The following is a 17,653-nucleotide window of genomic DNA, read 5'->3' as shown; positions in this document are numbered from 1 at the left end:
AGTAATAAAAATATATCATTTTAACTCTCCAGAGTTTATGGAGTAGCTCGGATTATTGTTTATTTTGCTTGAATGCCTAGGATTTTGACATCTGAGACCATCTCATTTCAGATGATAAAACAAGAATTACGTTGACTTTTTGCAAGTTCGCTGAATTATGTAGCATTTGTTACTTTAGAACGCTTAACTTTGATTCCCATCCAGACAACTCTCTTCACCAAACCGTGATCTACATCTCCTTTACCATGTGATGACGCAAAAAAGTTCCATACAACTTTAGATAACAAGTCTGGTTTTTGGCAGTTTCCCATTTAAAGTAAAACATATTACAAGCTTAAAAGTCATAGGTTTGTGAATGCCGGGAAAGTGAAATCAAAATTACGTCCACCTTCCTGGGATTTAATTTAAGTAAGGAAATAAATAGAAAATTATGGACTGAACTAAAAAATTTCTAATTTGTATTACAGACGAGACCAGAGAAATTATAAAAAAAAAACAACGAAGGTAACATTTTATACGTCTTGCGTACAAATTTCACAAAAATTCGAAAAGGTCTCCTGTCACTTTTATCCAAATATGTAGTTTTTGTTGATTAGCTTTTTACTCCTTAAACATTAATTATAAATGAAATATAATACGTAATAGGTGACAACTATTTTTCACGTCTTTGGTTGGCATCCTGCTCGGAAAGGCTCTAACGCATTTAAAATGCTACAAAAATTGACGCACACTGTATAATAACACTTTACGATTTGTATGATATTGCATGTTGCATTCTTACGATTATAGATTCGGATTTTAAAGAGAATATTGAGCTTTGGAAACCATGCGACCCAAGAAAATTATTAAAACGTGCTGATGGTGGAACAAAAATGTATATATTTTCCGGTATTCGAAAATTTGAAAACAATTTATTGTCAATTGTACGTCCACTTTAACAACTAAAATATTTATTTCTCTGCTTTAAATCTGATGCTGAAGGCTGATTTAATAAACATAAAGGTAAGAAAAGAAATTTATAATAATATAAAATCACCATTGATCGTTATTATCGAAAAAATGAGTTTGTGGCAAATTTTGTTTTATTCAAAAATTCTTTCCCGAAGTTGCAGTATTTTGCAGCGGAGAGAAGTGATGGTACTAGAAATAAGGTAAAATCACAATAATAAAAACGTTTAAGATTAAATAAGGTTTCATTTGAATAACAAATATTCCGGAAGTTTATCGCATTGTACTTGGAAATTAAGGATGAACAAAATAGTATGAAAGACACTTTTAGCTTCTGTTAAAATTCCTGTATTAGAAAATATCGATCATGAGTTTATACACAACTGACCATAATGTTTGTTCTTGTCGGTCAATCAAAACTGTCCGGTTTATTAAAAATAGAAACTCTACATTTTTGTAGATGTACAAATTTGAATATGGTCCTATATTTTTCGTTTTTCAAACAATCACTATGGGATCGTCTGAATATTTTTTCTTAAGGATCTTTGAGGTATATTCAAGATAATAATCGTTGCTTAAATAAATTCGCATATAATGGAGACTGAAAATAAATAGTAAAACAAACTTAATTCACATTGACATTCTAGCCTAAAATATGTTATAAAAATATATTGCTTGTGGTGAAGCTTACGACACCAAAATCTAGACATATAGTATTGGCATACAGCTACTAGATAATATAAGAGCCGTAATGACCTGCAATTTTATTGCCATTTTCTTTATAAACAGCTTTATTCACACACTTAATTGTTTTTAAGCCTGAACATAAGAACATAGGAATATGCCAAGACTGAAAACTTGTTGAACTTGGTTGAAGGTGATATTTGAAATGTCATTGATTGGTCTCTTTTCAAAATAATTTGATGTTGGTTTCAACATAAGCAGCGGCTCCGTAATATCTAATAGCTATATAATCTTATGGTACATAAATACATATCACAGAAGGCATATTTCACAAACTAGGTAACTAAAAAATTAATGAAAATTGTTGAGTATTTGGACTAAGTTTTGGAAGCACATTTTAGGAATATTTTAAGAGGTATGGTAAAAATTTAATAAAATTTTAATCACTCAAACACTCTGAAGCATACTTGAAACCCAAGCCAGAAGAAAAATGTAACAATTGAGAATGTGTTTTCCAGGGCACGACGCCCCAGACGTCACAAGTCATTAGATCCTACCCTTGAGAACTTAAAAGGACCCCGACCTCATTTACACCGCCTAATAGCCCCCAATCTTCGTCCATGATTGACCAGCTTGAATTTTAATTAACGCCCTTCCGATTACTAGTAGTCGAGACGCGAATTGCGTCAAATTTCACAAACTTTGAAGGTTTTCCCCGAGGTTAAAGGCAACAAAAATAAAGATTTGCGTATTGGTTCTGCGCTTTCGTTGCAAATTTTGTCAAATTCTACGTAATTTTTTTGCAAAAATGATTTTTTTGGACTTTCTACCGTTTTCAACATTATTATTAATTTATGAAAATACCAAGTAAGAACGTTGCCTTTAATTTCACTGCTAAGAGCGACAATTCCAACCAATCAGATTTCAGAATTTGGACACTCGATTTGAAATAATTTTTTTTTCTTAATTATGAAAATCTCTCAATAATCGGGTCACCTAGTTGAAATCTAATTTAATATTCGAAAGATTTCCATTTGTCAGTTTTGGGAAGCTATAAGAATACTTTTGTTTAATTACAGTATTGTCATTGCATTTAATTGATTGTGAGGTTTCAATAACAGAAACAATTTATTTTTCATTTAGAAGACTGGTTTGCTTTCTTCTTAACGTAACTTATGGAAATTAAGATGCATCAATAATAAATAAAGTACGTTATATGTCGCGCTAGATCTCCTGGAAGCTTTATATCCCCAGTAGACCCACGGTTTAGGTAACTCACATATAGATAACATTCTAAACGTATAAGCATATTACTACTGATTTGTTGAGACACCAAATGATGGCTTTAGTCTTCTACTAATCGGTGTTCTAGGCATATAAGTTCCATGATCATTTATGAGTCAGGCAAGATGGATTTTCTGGTTGACACATCCGTTTCAGCTTCAATGCCCTTATCTTGATTCCTGTACTCTGAATACCCGCTGTAAGCCAATTGCTGTGCTGAATTGTCATCTCTAAAATGAAGACCCGCGTGGCTGTGGCCAGGAGCGTATTCCTCGTGATGAACGAAATTTGGTTGCTCTCTGCAATGACGATAAAATAGGCTCGAAAACAGGGGAACAAAGAGAAAACTAGAGCCCCGAAAGAATTGAATTCATCCCATAAGTTTTAAGTTGCTGGCAGTAACCCACAACTTTTGCAATGGCTAATAGACCGGAAATAAGACTTAACTTGTCTTTTGTTGAGGGCTTTTTTGTCAATATCGCACCTCTGACGGCGCTCAATATTCTCCGAGAGGTAATTAAATTTCAAATCCCGAACGCTGTTAATTTACTTCTAATTAAACAACTAAACTACCGAAAACTTGAAGCTCGTAAGGAATTTAAGTGCGAGAGTTAATAAATGCAGAATATTAAGCGCGTAAAATTGCATCCGCGAAATTGAATTACGCAGAAAAGTGTCAAAAACATATATTACAGGTTAACTATTGAATACTTGTTTGAATAAGAATTGTACGTACCTGAAATGGGTTGGATATGCGAGACCGGATGGTGAATAATGAGGTCCAGCAAACTGGCTCGATCCAAAGTTTGATGGAAAGTTAGGCTTGCAGAATTTAAAGTACGCGATTACGCCTAAAAAATCCAAGTAAAAATATCACTATATTAAGGCCGAGTACCGCAAAACTTTGACATACCTGGGACTACAAGAGCGAGGAAACCCAACACTTTCTGGAAGGAAGCCAACCCGAGAATGAAAGGTAAGAATAGCAACAATTTAAGCTTGAAGATTTTCAGCACCAACAACATCGGAATCAGGAGCTTCTTGAGTTTTTTGCGTTCTGAAAATGATACGGTACAGAATGGGTTATAAACCAGACCTTTATGACGTACTAAAAAGCGAATCCTTTTTATCTTCCAGTACATCGATTTCGTCTACGACCTCGTCAATGAAGCGCGGAGAGTATCTTCCGTTCTCGGTTACTTGGTTATCGAAGTCGACTTCGATCGCAGTCGATTTCATAAACTTTTCTACCTGCCGGCGGGTTATATTTTAAAACATTACCAGGGGACAGAGGAACCCGCGGAGACTCACCTTTCTGAGGACGAATTTAACCAGTTGATCCCATTCCGAATCGTCTGATCTCGGCGATTGAGAATACTCGTACGGTTCCTGACTAATGGACCTCAGATGGGTTTCCGACAACCTCAAGAGACGCGCGTTTTCAGTTAAAGTGTAGCTAGGCTGCAATAAATAAAGGGAACCTAAAAATTTGCACTATTTCATAGTTGTTGTTTCTTCATAATTGTGGTTCCGTTTGCAAGAAATGGTAAAAAATATGGCAGTAAAATAACTGAAATAAATTTACAAACGTAGAATATACTTCTTTATTTACTACTACTTATTCATAGGTTAGAAGTATTATTTAATTTATTCGAAGTTAATATTTTTTAACCATTTTAAGATATACAAGCGTATATACGTGAAATTTGTACAATGTACAATGGTGATCAAGTGTAACATATTATCATCGAAACTATATAGTATTGAAGCTTTGGACTTACTTATATGTTATATATTATATGTTTTATAAAAGGTTCCTAAATTACGCAGAACCATGCTATTATAATTTGCTTGCTCCAAGGTTGAAAAATCTGTCAACAAAGCAATTTAAAAAAATACGTCAAGAGGCTCCTGTCGGCTAATGCTTTCTACAGCCGTTAAGAATTTTGAATATATTTGACAGCACTCAAATGATCTATGGTTTCTTTTCAAAATGTGTTTTTAAGCCTGAGTTTTGATCGTTATGCATTTGCTTGTAATACTCGTCTTATACATTTTTTTAAGTTGCCATGTACGCTGTGTCCCTGCGACGTAGTCATGTTTTCGTAAATGGTTTCGTCCTTTTGAAAAAAAAAGTATTTTTTTTATATAACATCCTATATTTCATAGGCCATTTTGATTCCGCTTGGTACGAGCTTCTCAAAAATGTATAACAGCATCGGGTAATTTCTAAAAATGACTTTGTAAAAATGATTTTTTTTATTTTCATGAAGAAATTAGGGCCTTGGAAAAAGAATTTATTAAACTTTTAAAATAGTTATTTATTCCTGACAATACTTACAAAATAACTCCTAAAATTTGCATGAAGTCAACTTAGTTTAATTTACAATAATATTAAAAATAATTTAATATTACAATTAGTTTTTGGAGGAAATTAAGCGAGACCAGCCTTTTTTTAGGAAGGTAATTCGGTGGGATGAAATCTTTCATAAGCAGCGCCGATATATTTAATAAACAAAATACTCGGCACTGGCATCAAGAAAATCAAAACATAATGTGTGAGCGAGAACAAGTACGTTTTGGTTTCAGTGTTGCCTATTTCATACTAGGCACTAAAATTGTATATCATATTTAGGTGTTTTGACTGCCGAGTTGTATATGTATATGTATGTTATATCAGTGTTATTAAATAATATAAAGAAGGCCCTTTTTAGAGGACAATTTTGAAGACAAATCCTTTTTCGAAAGCCAATCGCAAATACCTTCATGAAATTAAAAAAAAAAAAAACAATTTTGTGAAGTTATTTATGCAAATAATCCCATACTGCTATATATTTTTGAGAAGCAGATACCAAGCAGTATCAAATTCACCTATAACATATATATTGAATTCCATGAAAAATAAAACAAATTTTATTTTTTTCCAAAAAACGAAACCGTTAACTGACTACGCCACACATCTATATCGGATGGGCTTTTCACCTATCCGACATTTCATTCCCGAGATACAAGAGGTGCTCCAAAACTTCAAATTTCCAAAATGGCCCTGGATTTTAAAAACTGTGAATATTTTGTTAACATCATCTTTCGTTTCACAAGAAAATACCAAAGGTATGCGAAAACGCAAAGGCTCTATCTTTACTAATTACAGACATGCTCCTCAGTAATTGTATATTTAATATGTAAGTTGTAAAACACTACGGTACGGAGCGTCGTGAATATGCCTATATAAAAGAGATCAATTTGACATTTGGTTTGTTCTTATTTTCCTAATAATTAATTCTAATTGTCATCAGTGTTGCTGGGTGTCAGCAATTCACCGTTTGACAATGACGCCTCTTAAAGGTATTATTACTTCATAGTTAATAACAAATATATTTTTTCCTCTGGTTCATACAGTTAGTTGACTGCTGCCCCGGAAGTAAAAGTCCATCGAGCCTTGCGATGCGATGACATTCGATTTGAAAGAAAAACACTCCTATCAATACTTATGCAAATATCAATATTCCCTTGGACGAGCAATATAAACTTTGATACTTGGAACAAAAAGCCATTAACGGATTTTGTTTGTCGACCAAAGCTTCATATATGCGGAGTGTTATTCCACACAAATCGCTGAATCCGTTTTAATGTCAGCCAGAAATCCCATCCCGATTTAAAATCCATAAACTAATAAATCGGAGTATTTACATTGAATAATCAATCAATCGCAATTAATTTATCGAGGATCATGAAAACTCTTTTGCATATATTTGTGGACAACAAATTAACAGCAGCTTAAAATATTAAAGAACCTAATTTATAGGCACATGTGGGATGAAGATGCAAGGAAAGAAATGAAATAAAAATATGTAGCACATACGGGGACGGTGTTTTGAGCCACAGAAATAGATTTCTGGAGCAGAGCAGTTGAAAAATTTAAAACCTTAGAACAAAACAGTTTGTACCGTACCCTTAAAGAGAGGAGAGGATGTCAGATGAGTTCCATTAAATGTGCTAGAATCAAGGGAAAGTGAGAGAAACGGGTTTGCTGCTGAATAACAGAGAGGAATAGAGATTGGTATTGGTAAATGAAGTAGTTTTTATTGTGTAGTAGCGAACCAAGAGGTATATAAACATTTTGGAAATTACCAGAAGCTAATCAAAATGGAAGTTTTGAAAATACGATTCCACCAATAGCCGTGTTTATGTGGTTTTCACGAAATTTGCAATTTGCCATCTAAAAGTTTTGGTTAGTTTTGGTTTTGGTTAATTTTAATTCATCTCCAAAAAAAGGAGTTTACCTACCTTATCGAAGAAGTCATCTAACGAGGAGAGTGCCCGAGATTGAAAACAGGACGCCAAATCTCCATTCAAGCAGAAGGAATTTGTTTTCGCCAGGTATGGATCCTGGTCGGGCCCAGTACCTAGACCGATCCAGTCTAGCAAGTTCCGCCCTGAAACTTAGTAATATTAGACGGAGTTCCTTTATATTCTTGAATATTTTTCAGCGCAGTGTTTTCGCGTCACAAGAAAGTAAACAAATTCGCCGGCAGGGCGACGCATAGAAGCAAAATATTTACAGACACACAAATTTATTTCAACAAATGGATTCATTTTAATATTAAATTCTATAGACGAGACAAGTCGGCTATTTACAAAATGAAATTATATTTCCTCTCCCGGTTTGCCTTTCGCGGCATATTTGCGATGATATAAAAGCCAATCTTCGGGTAGGTCCGTATTGGATGATTCTGTTCTGAATTTTTAGTTAAGTCGCGGATGGTTTAGTATTCCTATTGAATTAATTAATTATTTTAGAGAACAGACGAGAAGACTGTTTATCCAATGTTAATATATGATTCTGGATGAATACCAATAATAACTAAAGTTTCCAGGCGAATTCTAGCCAATGACTATTCATACTTAACCTCTGAGGTATTTACAGAACAATTATAAACAATAACTATTACAAATAAACACAATATATCTATCATTTTTGTTTTACCTGACACAACACATATACACACAAGCAGAGGGTGAATTCCAAAAAATTTCCTATTTATGAGAAGAGAATAGAACGGCTTTTGTTTTTTCCTGTGCCTGTACCTGAAAGTAAGTTTTTCATGTAAGTGCAAAGGCGTATGGTAGAAAATAACTTGTATACAAAAAATAGCAAATTTGGTTTAAATACATTATTAATCCTCCATCATTCTAATTCATTTACTTTCGCTGACACTCTGTCATATTTACAGAGCTTGCAAATAAACCTACAATACGAATTTTTCAAACCTACTCCCTGTAAGATTATCACAGGTTCTTCTACATTTTAAAGTTTATGACTATATTTTTATACGCTGATCGAAGAGCTAAATAATCATAACCTTTTTAATAAAGGAGAAATCATCCTCAGATATTATTCCTACACATAAATGTTGAAATTTTAGTTTAAAAATGTTTTTTTTTGTTCTTTCGACTAAATAATATAACATTGAACTTATTGAAGTTTTATTCCAGCACGATGCATGTTTACCAATAATACATGTCTTTTCAGTTGTTAATGTCCTCGGTATGAAGTACTGGATGCTTGAAGAATAAAAATTATAATTTCCTGTGGTCCATATTTCCATTTATATTAATTTTCTGTGATAGTTTAACAATCTTATTTCTGTTTTTAGGAGCCACGATTTTTATGAAAATTACTTTTAATTAGGACATCCATGAAACTAACCTGAAATAGAAAAAGACAGCTAGGCCTAGCTTCTAGAAAAACTCCTGAAAATTGGCAAAAATTTTTGGTTTTCCTGAAGTATTTTCCAACAAAGACTGAAATACAGACGTACTTAGTAAAATCCATAAAAATACCCATTTTCATTAATGATTTAAAAAGGGAAAAATGTTGAGTCTAGATGGAAAATACCGATTTTTTTTTTATTTTTTATTGAACTTATTCTGGAACATTACTCATTCTCAGGTATTGCAGATACACAAAATTGTCACCTTTAAAAATAGTCAAAATATATTCAAGCCCTTAGTTCAAACTAGGATAAGTCGTTAAGCGATTTAAAGTGATTTCACAAACTATCTTCAACAAAAATCAATAAACAGGTATGAAAGTTAAGATGCAGTATAAGGAATTGATGGGTTTGATGTAATACAATCAATTTCTTAGTCGTGTTCGGCAATTTGATTGCTTTCTTTAAATCAACATAATAAAAAACAACTACCTTCTCAGTATTATTACCAAACTTTTAGTGCACAACCCTGAAATCCAAGGTTTTTTTGAACAAGTGGGTCATGTACACAGAAACCGCAAAAAATGCTCTGAAATGTGAGGACACGGTTCAAGATGGAGGCTAAAAACTTTTATTTTATTTATCAAATACCATGTAGGCCAAAGAGTTTATTTTGAACTGGAAGAACCTAAAAGAGTTTGCATTGATGGTACTTAATCCGGGAAATTTAATTTGACTGTCGTGGAAACCCGTCATGAATTAGACCGTGAAAAGGAAATAGTGCATTTTTTACATCAATCAATAGAATTTCGTATATTGTTTACCAAGCTGGACAAAGCTAATTATTTTGACAATTTTGGGAACTCCCTATGAAGAATACATGAAGATAAATCTGCCAATTAACAAACAAAATATAAAATGTATTAATAGTTTTCCTTTCAATAATATGTACGTGATCTTTTGCCTAGATTTGTCAGAACGATAAATTAAAAATATTTAGCAATAGCTAATTTATATTGTTTTATACAGATTTGATTAATTTATTTTAATTTTCTTTGTTAAAACTTTTATTCTATCAAAGTCCGCTGTTTTAGAACGCTATTTTGGGTATATTTCAAAGGTTTTAGGGTCCTAAAACTCGGCTAAATAAAAAAACGCCATCTACTTCTTAATATAAAATAATCTTTTACTATACCTCTCTACCATTGGTAATTGGTGTAATATAACAAAGAATCGAATACATATTATCTCTAATCGTCTTCTAAATCAAATTAGATTCTTTTGCTGCAATGTTAGTTTGCATTGAGTTGACCATGGGAAATACAATTTGAATGGATTGTTTTCGAAGATTTCTACTTTGCATGGAAAATTCTCCTTATCACTTCGATGGGCGGTTAATCACTAAAACTACAATCAGTTCTGTTTGACGCTTTAAAACCAACCCATTATTTAAACAAATACAAAAACACAGTTAATAACACATCAAACAAAAATGTCGCAAATACTAAATATGTTCGGCTAAACATAATGTCGCAACCCCCAGCAATAAAGCGACGTCAGGGTTAAATGTTATGAGCCTGACGAGTGCCTAATAATAAATGTGGCAACCCGACAGGTTCCTTTAGCTTGTGACTTAGATGTGGACTACAGAAAATGTTATTGTACTTAACTCACGTCCATTTCCATGTACCCGCTATAGATGCGTGCACTTCGGTGTTATTCGAAACATAACTCTTAAACAAGTAAACTCGCAAACATTCCACAACCCGAACAGCTTCACTGTTAAGTTACGCTGCGATCTCGTATCCGTTAATACAGTTTGTTGACCTCCGTCTTACCTTCTCTGCCATCTTGTTGTTGTCCCGAGTGGACAAAGTTCGGTCCATTCTGGGTCTGCAGCGAAACCAACGTGACCCCGGAAAACAAAAGCAACCACTTTGCGAGTGACAACATGACGAATATCTAACGTACGAAAAGAAAAACGAAAATATCGCGCCGTTTGGCGACCAGGTCAGCTAACTGTACACCGTCGGTATTTAACTGGCGAATCACGTGGAAGTTACACTTGCACTTGGAACGATTTCGCAAGCTTTATCCTCGCAAACGTTGGTATTCCGGGCGATTTGCAGGAGTTGTTGGCCCGCGAGTTATTGGATCGGGAAAAATTTAAGTCGTACCTTTATAGTTTTGGAAGAGGGTGTAGGTAATGTGATTACGTTCGGAATCTCCGGCTTATGTAAGATGTTACCGAATCGTGGGGTTTTGCCCGGGAGAAAGTTTATTTTGCGTGGCTTTTATGACACTAACCTTGCGATAGCGATGATGCATCGAAGCTGATGGCTCCGTTTGAAAATTGTTTTGTTTTTAGGTCGAGTTTGTAGAATTTTATCTCTTTAAAAGCGTTTGATCATTTGAAGCCAATGTTCACTGTGCTTCTGCGATTCGTGTTCCCGATGGTAGGAAAATTAGGTTTCTTATTAGTTCTCATATCATCATAATATCATAATTATCATAATTAATAATCATAATCATAATTAATTAATATTGAGGGTACCTACATCTAAATAGTTTTTTACCATTTTAGTTAGTTTTGGTTAGATAGTTAATTAAATAGTTGGAGTGCATAAAAAGCCCCAATACGCTTTTTTTTAGAACTCATATTATATTTTTCATTCCATTAAATAGTGCCCTTATTAATGATATGAATTACTATATTGTATTTTTAATATTAAAATTTTCGTTTTCTTCTACATCATCATTATACCGGGAGATCAATTATAATGTCTCCCCCCTTTAACTTTTCCATTAAACGTCTGGGGAAAAAATGTCAAACACAAAAGCTATTTGCAAGGTATATATTTATATTACATATACAGATTTTTGCAGCAATGACTCACCGATAAAAGTTACATATTTTTTAATGGAACACCCTGTATATTAGATGCTTAATAAAATCCCCTAAATATTTTTGCATCATAGTATATCCTATATCCAAATCCAATAGTTTTGGAGATATATGCGCTTTTAACATGAAAAATAAAACAATATTCTTGAATTTGTAATTTATATCTTAGGTGGCTGTAAAGTAGGTCGTCACCAAAAAACAAAATGTTTGTTTGTCAGTGGAATTTTGGAAACGTTTATTCAAGCACATACGAGGGCTAAATTGGCTCAAAGGAAATTACGTATAATTAACCCCTGACATTATGAATGATCATCCGGTGCAGATAGAGATATACAAATCCCAATTCAGGCGCGTTCTTGGAGAAATCAGTAGTGACAAAACTCAAAATCATATTATTAGATCAAATTTTATTTTACGACACTAAGATTTTTTATCTGAAACACCACAGAAACTCATCTTCGTCTAAGAAAGAACGATGTTTTACAATTTTGACCTGAAATTTATGGTTTTCAAGATGGGTGATAAGAAAAATATAGGTGCTATTAATAATTGAACCATCTTTTCGACCAACTAACTAAAACTAACCAACTAGAAGGTGTTGGCATCGTTAGTTTGACATTATTTCTAATATTAATATTGTGGACAGTGTTACGAAATATTTTATATGGAAACTGGCGAAGTAAAGTTATTTATTACATTAAACAAAAATGTCGAGAAATGTAGGATTCTGCTCTGAATAATTTTTATCCATTTTATATCATTGTATAAGAGTGATACATGAATACTTACCTGGTCCAAACAAAAACCATACACTAAGTCACGATAATTGAAATCAGAAAACGCCAGGGATTTACACAATTTTCTTTTCAGTTGATTACTTAAAATATGTCTATTATTATGTAAAACTTTCGGGCAAAGGATTTTTTAAATACTTTTTTTGGTGTTCTTTGAATCAAAGTTTGCTGTCTAAGATAACTCCCAGATTCGTGGCACAATCTTTAAAACTTAATTTTGAGTTGCTGACCACTATATTTAGCTTGTGACATCTGATTTTTTTGCAGGTTTACAGGTCATCATTAATGTATGCTTCAAATTGTTTAAAATTGTCAGGGCTGAAGCTACAACAAATTGCTGTTTCTTAAATAGCCAGGTTCTTAAATAGCACACCCTATTTATATTCATAAGCCCGGCTGTTCAAACTTAGTTTAATGTACGTTCCATTAAAATTTACGTTCTTGAAGGACTACAGACAAACATTTTTTAATCAGACTATTAAAATTTCATATATCATCCTACTACGTAGGTAAACTTGGCTGTGAATTGAACATGGCATTTGGTATATATTTCTCCATCTTAAATTAAATAAGACCAAATTAATACTTTCATCATTTCCTACGGAAAAAGAGGATTTTTCCATGAATCCCATACTTCACACCCTAATAGGGGAAGGTCTAGATTCTTCGACAAAAATGTACACTCCATTTTTCAGGCCAATCCGACTAATTATGTCTTTCAGTATCCTTTGAAGCTATTGGGAAGAATAGAGAATATAAATAATATATATAGAATATAAATTATATGGAATATAAAATTCTTGAACGTTTAGTGTAACTTTTACTAACTTTTACTTCCTTATATCCTCGTCGCATCGATAGATGACATTTCACCGAGCTTAGACCGCAACAAAAAGGAACCGGATCTTGTTACCCGAAACACCGACTTTCTCCTTTCGGTTGCAATTTCAGGGTAAACGAACTTTCACGACTTACTAATAAAAATACATTAGTCACTGTAAAATGCAACGAAACTCGAGATGAACTGAAGAGGAGCTTCAAGGAGATATTCAAATCACGATGTTCGTATAGTTCGACCAGAAATATAGTGCTTTTACAACCGACCCCGTTATTAACTTTGCCTAGTGTCTATTACTTTAAAACCGCAACCCTTTATAGAACACCCTGCCGAGCAGACCCTTACCCGTAACCATTCTAGAACCGTCCTGGGAATTTATCTACCTACACTAACAAGCGGGATATAACTATGTTTTACAACCTTTTTCGTCCAGCAATTCTTGAAACATGTACATAAAAAAATAGTACAAAGTGACAATTTATTACGTTCTATTTCGTTACATTTGTCATTACATTTGTCTCAGTATTAATATACAAAATATTAAATATATTTTAATAATCTATAATAAAGAATCAGACACTTAAAAAATCGGCACTATTGCTACTGTCGTTACGTTTATTAATTCTTTGGAACTGAAAATCCATTTTCTTTACAAAAGTACGCAACGACTCTTTTGCTCAACTAATGTTTCACTCTATCAGTACTTCTTCATGCAGCTTTTCTAGGGTTAAAACACTATTCATTTTATAAGCGTCGCAGATTATACGCCTAATTAGATCTGCGTGCTGCTCCTTAAAAACTCGCGAAGTACCAGCATATTCTCCCAGTTTCCTCTTGACTATCCCATCTGCAAAAATTTTTCTTGCAGTTGACTTCGGAACTTTTTTCATGTCACTTTATCGATAAAATCGAATTTTTCGAAAGTATCTACGCTCGTATAAAAAATTTAGATCTCGGTGACGGTAGGTCCTAGGGGACCGTCGTTGGTACAGAAATGATCAGCGTCGAAAAAAATATATTTTTTTTGTGCGGACGTTCTCCGTTCTCGTCTTTTGGTTTTTCCGGAATAACTTTGTAACCGCTTGGGCTACGAAATTGAAATTCACCTTTCAATTTCAAATTCAAATTCAATTCACACTTTTGTTTTTAAGGTTTTCAGCTATTGTACAGGGTGTCCTCGATATTCCGTGCTAAATAAGAAATGTGTTAAGTGTCCTAAATTTGCAGATATCAACTTGAAATTTAGCAGAGAAAGAAAGGGCCGTGTCCACATTTAAGCAATAAAAATTAGGTGCAATCATATTTTACCAAGTATTTTTTAAAAATTATAAAAAAATTTTTTGGTAATTTTGGCTTCCAGTAAAATATGTTTTCCTCCATAATTAACAACACAGTGCAATAACATTTATTTCAGGCATTTTTTATATTCAGGGTTTTCAAATTATAGGCAACAATCTCAAAGAACCAGAAAATTATTCTTTTTCAGAGTAAATCGTAAAAAATATGGCGAATCGGTTCAAACAGTGTCATACGCCGCATCAGGAGCTACAATTTTTGTATTTTCCGTTTTCGTCTATCACACCGGCTGCTCAGGATATTTGGAAAAATCCATATGAAAATCGCTAGTTCGGGGGCTCAGTCAAGACGCCATGACGTCATTGATTATTACGGCGCACTGCATGGTTTCAGAAAAAAATTATTTTCTCGGTAACTATTTACTATTTTGGAAAAATTGTTGAACCGGGAAACTAGGAAGATTCAGCGCTATAACCTCCATTTACGGAATTTTGTCAATTATGTGCAGGGTGTGTCCGTTATGGGTAAAAATAATTAAAAGATCCTGAAAATTGCCCTTTTCGTGGATAAGTTATTAGCCGCAAATGAAAAAATATGAAACACGGAATAATTTTGGTTTAAAAAATGGCGTAAATTGTATCGAGAGAGTTTCAGGTCTCGACTACCATACAGGATGCGCGAGATACTTTAAGTAATATCATACTTGTACAAATTTTTGTATTTATCAAAGTTTGTCGTGACTTTGAAATTTGGCGATACGTGAAAGACACTTTATACAGGGTGCATGCCCAATAAAATCACATGTATTTTGCGAAAGTTCCATAGCGGTTCGCAGGAGCAGGATAGAAAACCAATGCCTCCCTCCAGGACAAGAAACCACGAAGCACTTTCTAAAGTAAAAAGCTGCTTCGCGCTACGCGCTGCGAACTTGCCCCGCCCAGCTACGATTTTTCGAAAGCAATTTTGTTTTTTGCTGCTTCTACTTCCCCTTGTGAATTTTTTATATGATTGTAAATATTTAAAACAATTTGTTTAGCATTCAAAGATACATGGATCAGTGTTCTTATTTGCTGAAGTAGTTCGTCTTCTAAATTGTCATTACGTTCGACTATCATCTCCATTTCGTCTTCAAATTCTGCGTTGTTTTCCATGTCATCTTTTAATTTTTATGTACTGTAGTTGTTTACAAATCGAAGAACTGTGCAGATAAAAATACAAGAAATAGAATGTTAATCAACAGGCGCACAAGACAAAAATGATTATTTCCAAACTTTTTTCCCTTACCCTCTGCACTATCCAGTGAAAACAGCCTCGCAGGTCAAAAGTCGAGAGTCAGGTATATAAACATGTATTTACTGGAAGGATCACAGTCAAAAAACTTCGTAATATATACGAACTAATTTAGATTAAATTCTTAAGAACGATACATATCACCTGATGTTAAAATAAACGCTTCTATTTATGCTAAAATGCCCCGCAGCATCAATGCTTTATCAAATTTAAAACGGTCCATTTACGTTTGAAATAAAAATTGCAAGTTCCTACCAATATTCGTTACGGTCCATCTCAGGCAAGACCTACTCAATGCAGAATAAACATCTGTTGCTATGGGTTTTACCACGGTCCTGCGAAGGTCTGCCGTTAAGGTACTGTAAAATACTTTAAACGTCAAAGCAATTAATGCACTATATTTTTGGTCGTATTGTGTCTGCACATCGAACGGTCCAATCATTTTTTTATACCGATTTTAATCATTTTCAGTTGCGTGTTTCGCGGTTCGTTTCAGCTACTCGCCCGCAGCAAATCCTCTCTCGCCACTGGTCCACGAGAAAATAGTAAAACCTCAAAGCGTAATGCCGCTTGCGCTTTTGGAAACAACCTCCTTTTAACTTTGTTTCGAGTTAGTTTAGCCGTAAAGTCGTTTTATCTCTCACGGTGTCGGTTAAACTTCGACTGAGTGTTTACCGAAGCGTTTTTGGGTACGTGAATTTTCTGCACGGGAACAAATACCAACGTGCTTAGTTGAGTTTCAAAATGAGATTATTTTCTGTTTATATAACTAAACCACAGCTGCCAACTCTGATTCACTTCCCGCATCTTAATAAAAAACTGGTGACTATGTTTGCTTGTATTTATATGCGTAACAATTAATAGTTGTAGTTGATCGGATAGTTAAAAATTCTAGGCAAATAAAAAATGAAACTTTCCGCTTACAATACAGATACTGATCCTACAATTTTTTTAAGTAAGTTCTGTTAATGTCTGCCATATCTAAATGGGTTTTGTCTCTTCATGATAATCCAAAGATCAATAACAAACATAACATAGGCCAACAAAGATTTTGTGATATGATATTTTTAATATTTTTGGAGTTATAGAAACTAAACTCGTAAAAAAACAGTGCTTTTTTTGTTTCTATTACACAACACTTTTGAATTCACTTTTGAATTATCTTTTGAAGATGTCATATTTATTGTTTTAAAAACAATGACATTACGCAACATTCTAAAAATTGGCATACATTTTGCATAAATTAATATAATATTAGCGGGGAATCCCCGAAAGTAAAATATAGTTTCTGAGATTCCCAAATATTTGAAATGTTTGAAAACGATATTCCGCTTATTTTTAAGTAAAAATTGTTGATCAAGGCAAACTTTGGGCGCCACATATTGCTTGTAAGGTATATGAAGAAGGGTTTAGACAATGGGATAAATGAACCAGGAGATCCCTACCTTTTAAAATACCTATGAAATGGAGAGACCCCTATGACGACTGCTATTTCTGCATATGAATTAGTGAATATAATACTAAGAAATTAAAAAAAACAGTGTTTATCCGAACTTCATGTCTGCAAATCCACGCAGTTTAGAAGAAGATACCACCAGTTTTTCTGAACCTGAAATAGATGAAGATACCCTTATGGTGATATATCCAGTGTTTTTCAGTAACCACAGTTATTTTCACAATTAGAACTTAAAGACTTAGTGCGAGATTTAGTTTTACCTAGGGATCTTTGCGAAATTTTGTTATTTAAACTTCGAAATTAAAATTTACTTTCACAAGGCAAGATTTTGATTTTTTTTCCCCACAGTGACTTGGAAAATTTATTTGGTGTCAGTAACAAAGTTCAGTTTTAAATTTGGTGGCAGTTACTTTATTTTTGTATGAGTGCAAAAAAATAGCTTAT

The 17,653-nt window shown here is 33.6% G+C and overlaps 1 protein-coding gene across 1 annotated transcript; it reads right to left on the bottom strand.

Moving 5' to 3' along the window:
• Positions 1 to 1,233: 1,233 nt before the first annotated feature.
• LOC132703199 (uncharacterized) lies at positions 1,234 to 10,516 on the bottom strand. Its single transcript, XM_060672325.1, has 9 exons — positions 10,469 to 10,516; positions 10,305 to 10,363; positions 7,904 to 8,004; positions 7,204 to 7,352; positions 4,228 to 4,377; positions 4,026 to 4,167; positions 3,830 to 3,973; positions 3,653 to 3,767; positions 1,234 to 3,215 (listed from the first exon to the last, which is right to left on the bottom strand). Exons 1-9 carry the CDS (start codon positions 10,514 to 10,516, stop codon positions 3,026 to 3,028), a joined length of 1,098 nt encoding a protein of 365 aa, XP_060528308.1. The 3' UTR covers positions 1,234 to 3,025.
• Positions 10,517 to 17,653: the final 7,137 nt, after the last annotated feature.

This window comes from Cylas formicarius, unplaced genomic scaffold (assembly GCF_029955315.1).
Source record: "Cylas formicarius isolate icCylForm1 unplaced genomic scaffold, icCylForm1.1 PGA_scaffold_6__28_contigs__length_40554024, whole genome shotgun sequence".
In the NCBI taxonomy this organism is placed as follows: domain Eukaryota; kingdom Metazoa; phylum Arthropoda; class Insecta; order Coleoptera; family Brentidae; genus Cylas; species Cylas formicarius.
This window is presented reverse-complemented; position numbering and strand designations above follow the sequence as displayed.

Bases quoted from the DNA above. Each gene is read 5' to 3' on its own strand.
- LOC132703199 (XM_060672325.1), bottom strand. From the start codon at position 10,516: ATGGACCGAACTTTGTCCACTCGGGACAACAACAAGATGGCAGAGAAG. The intron at 10,364-10,468 runs GTAAGACGGAGG...TACTTGTTTAAG, and splicing joins ACAACAAGATGGCAGAGAAG to AGTTATGTTTCGAATAACAC. The intron at 8,005-10,304 runs GTGAGTTAAGTA...ACTTACTTTCAG, and splicing joins GCGGGTACATGGAAATGGAC to GTACAGGCACAGGAAAAAAC.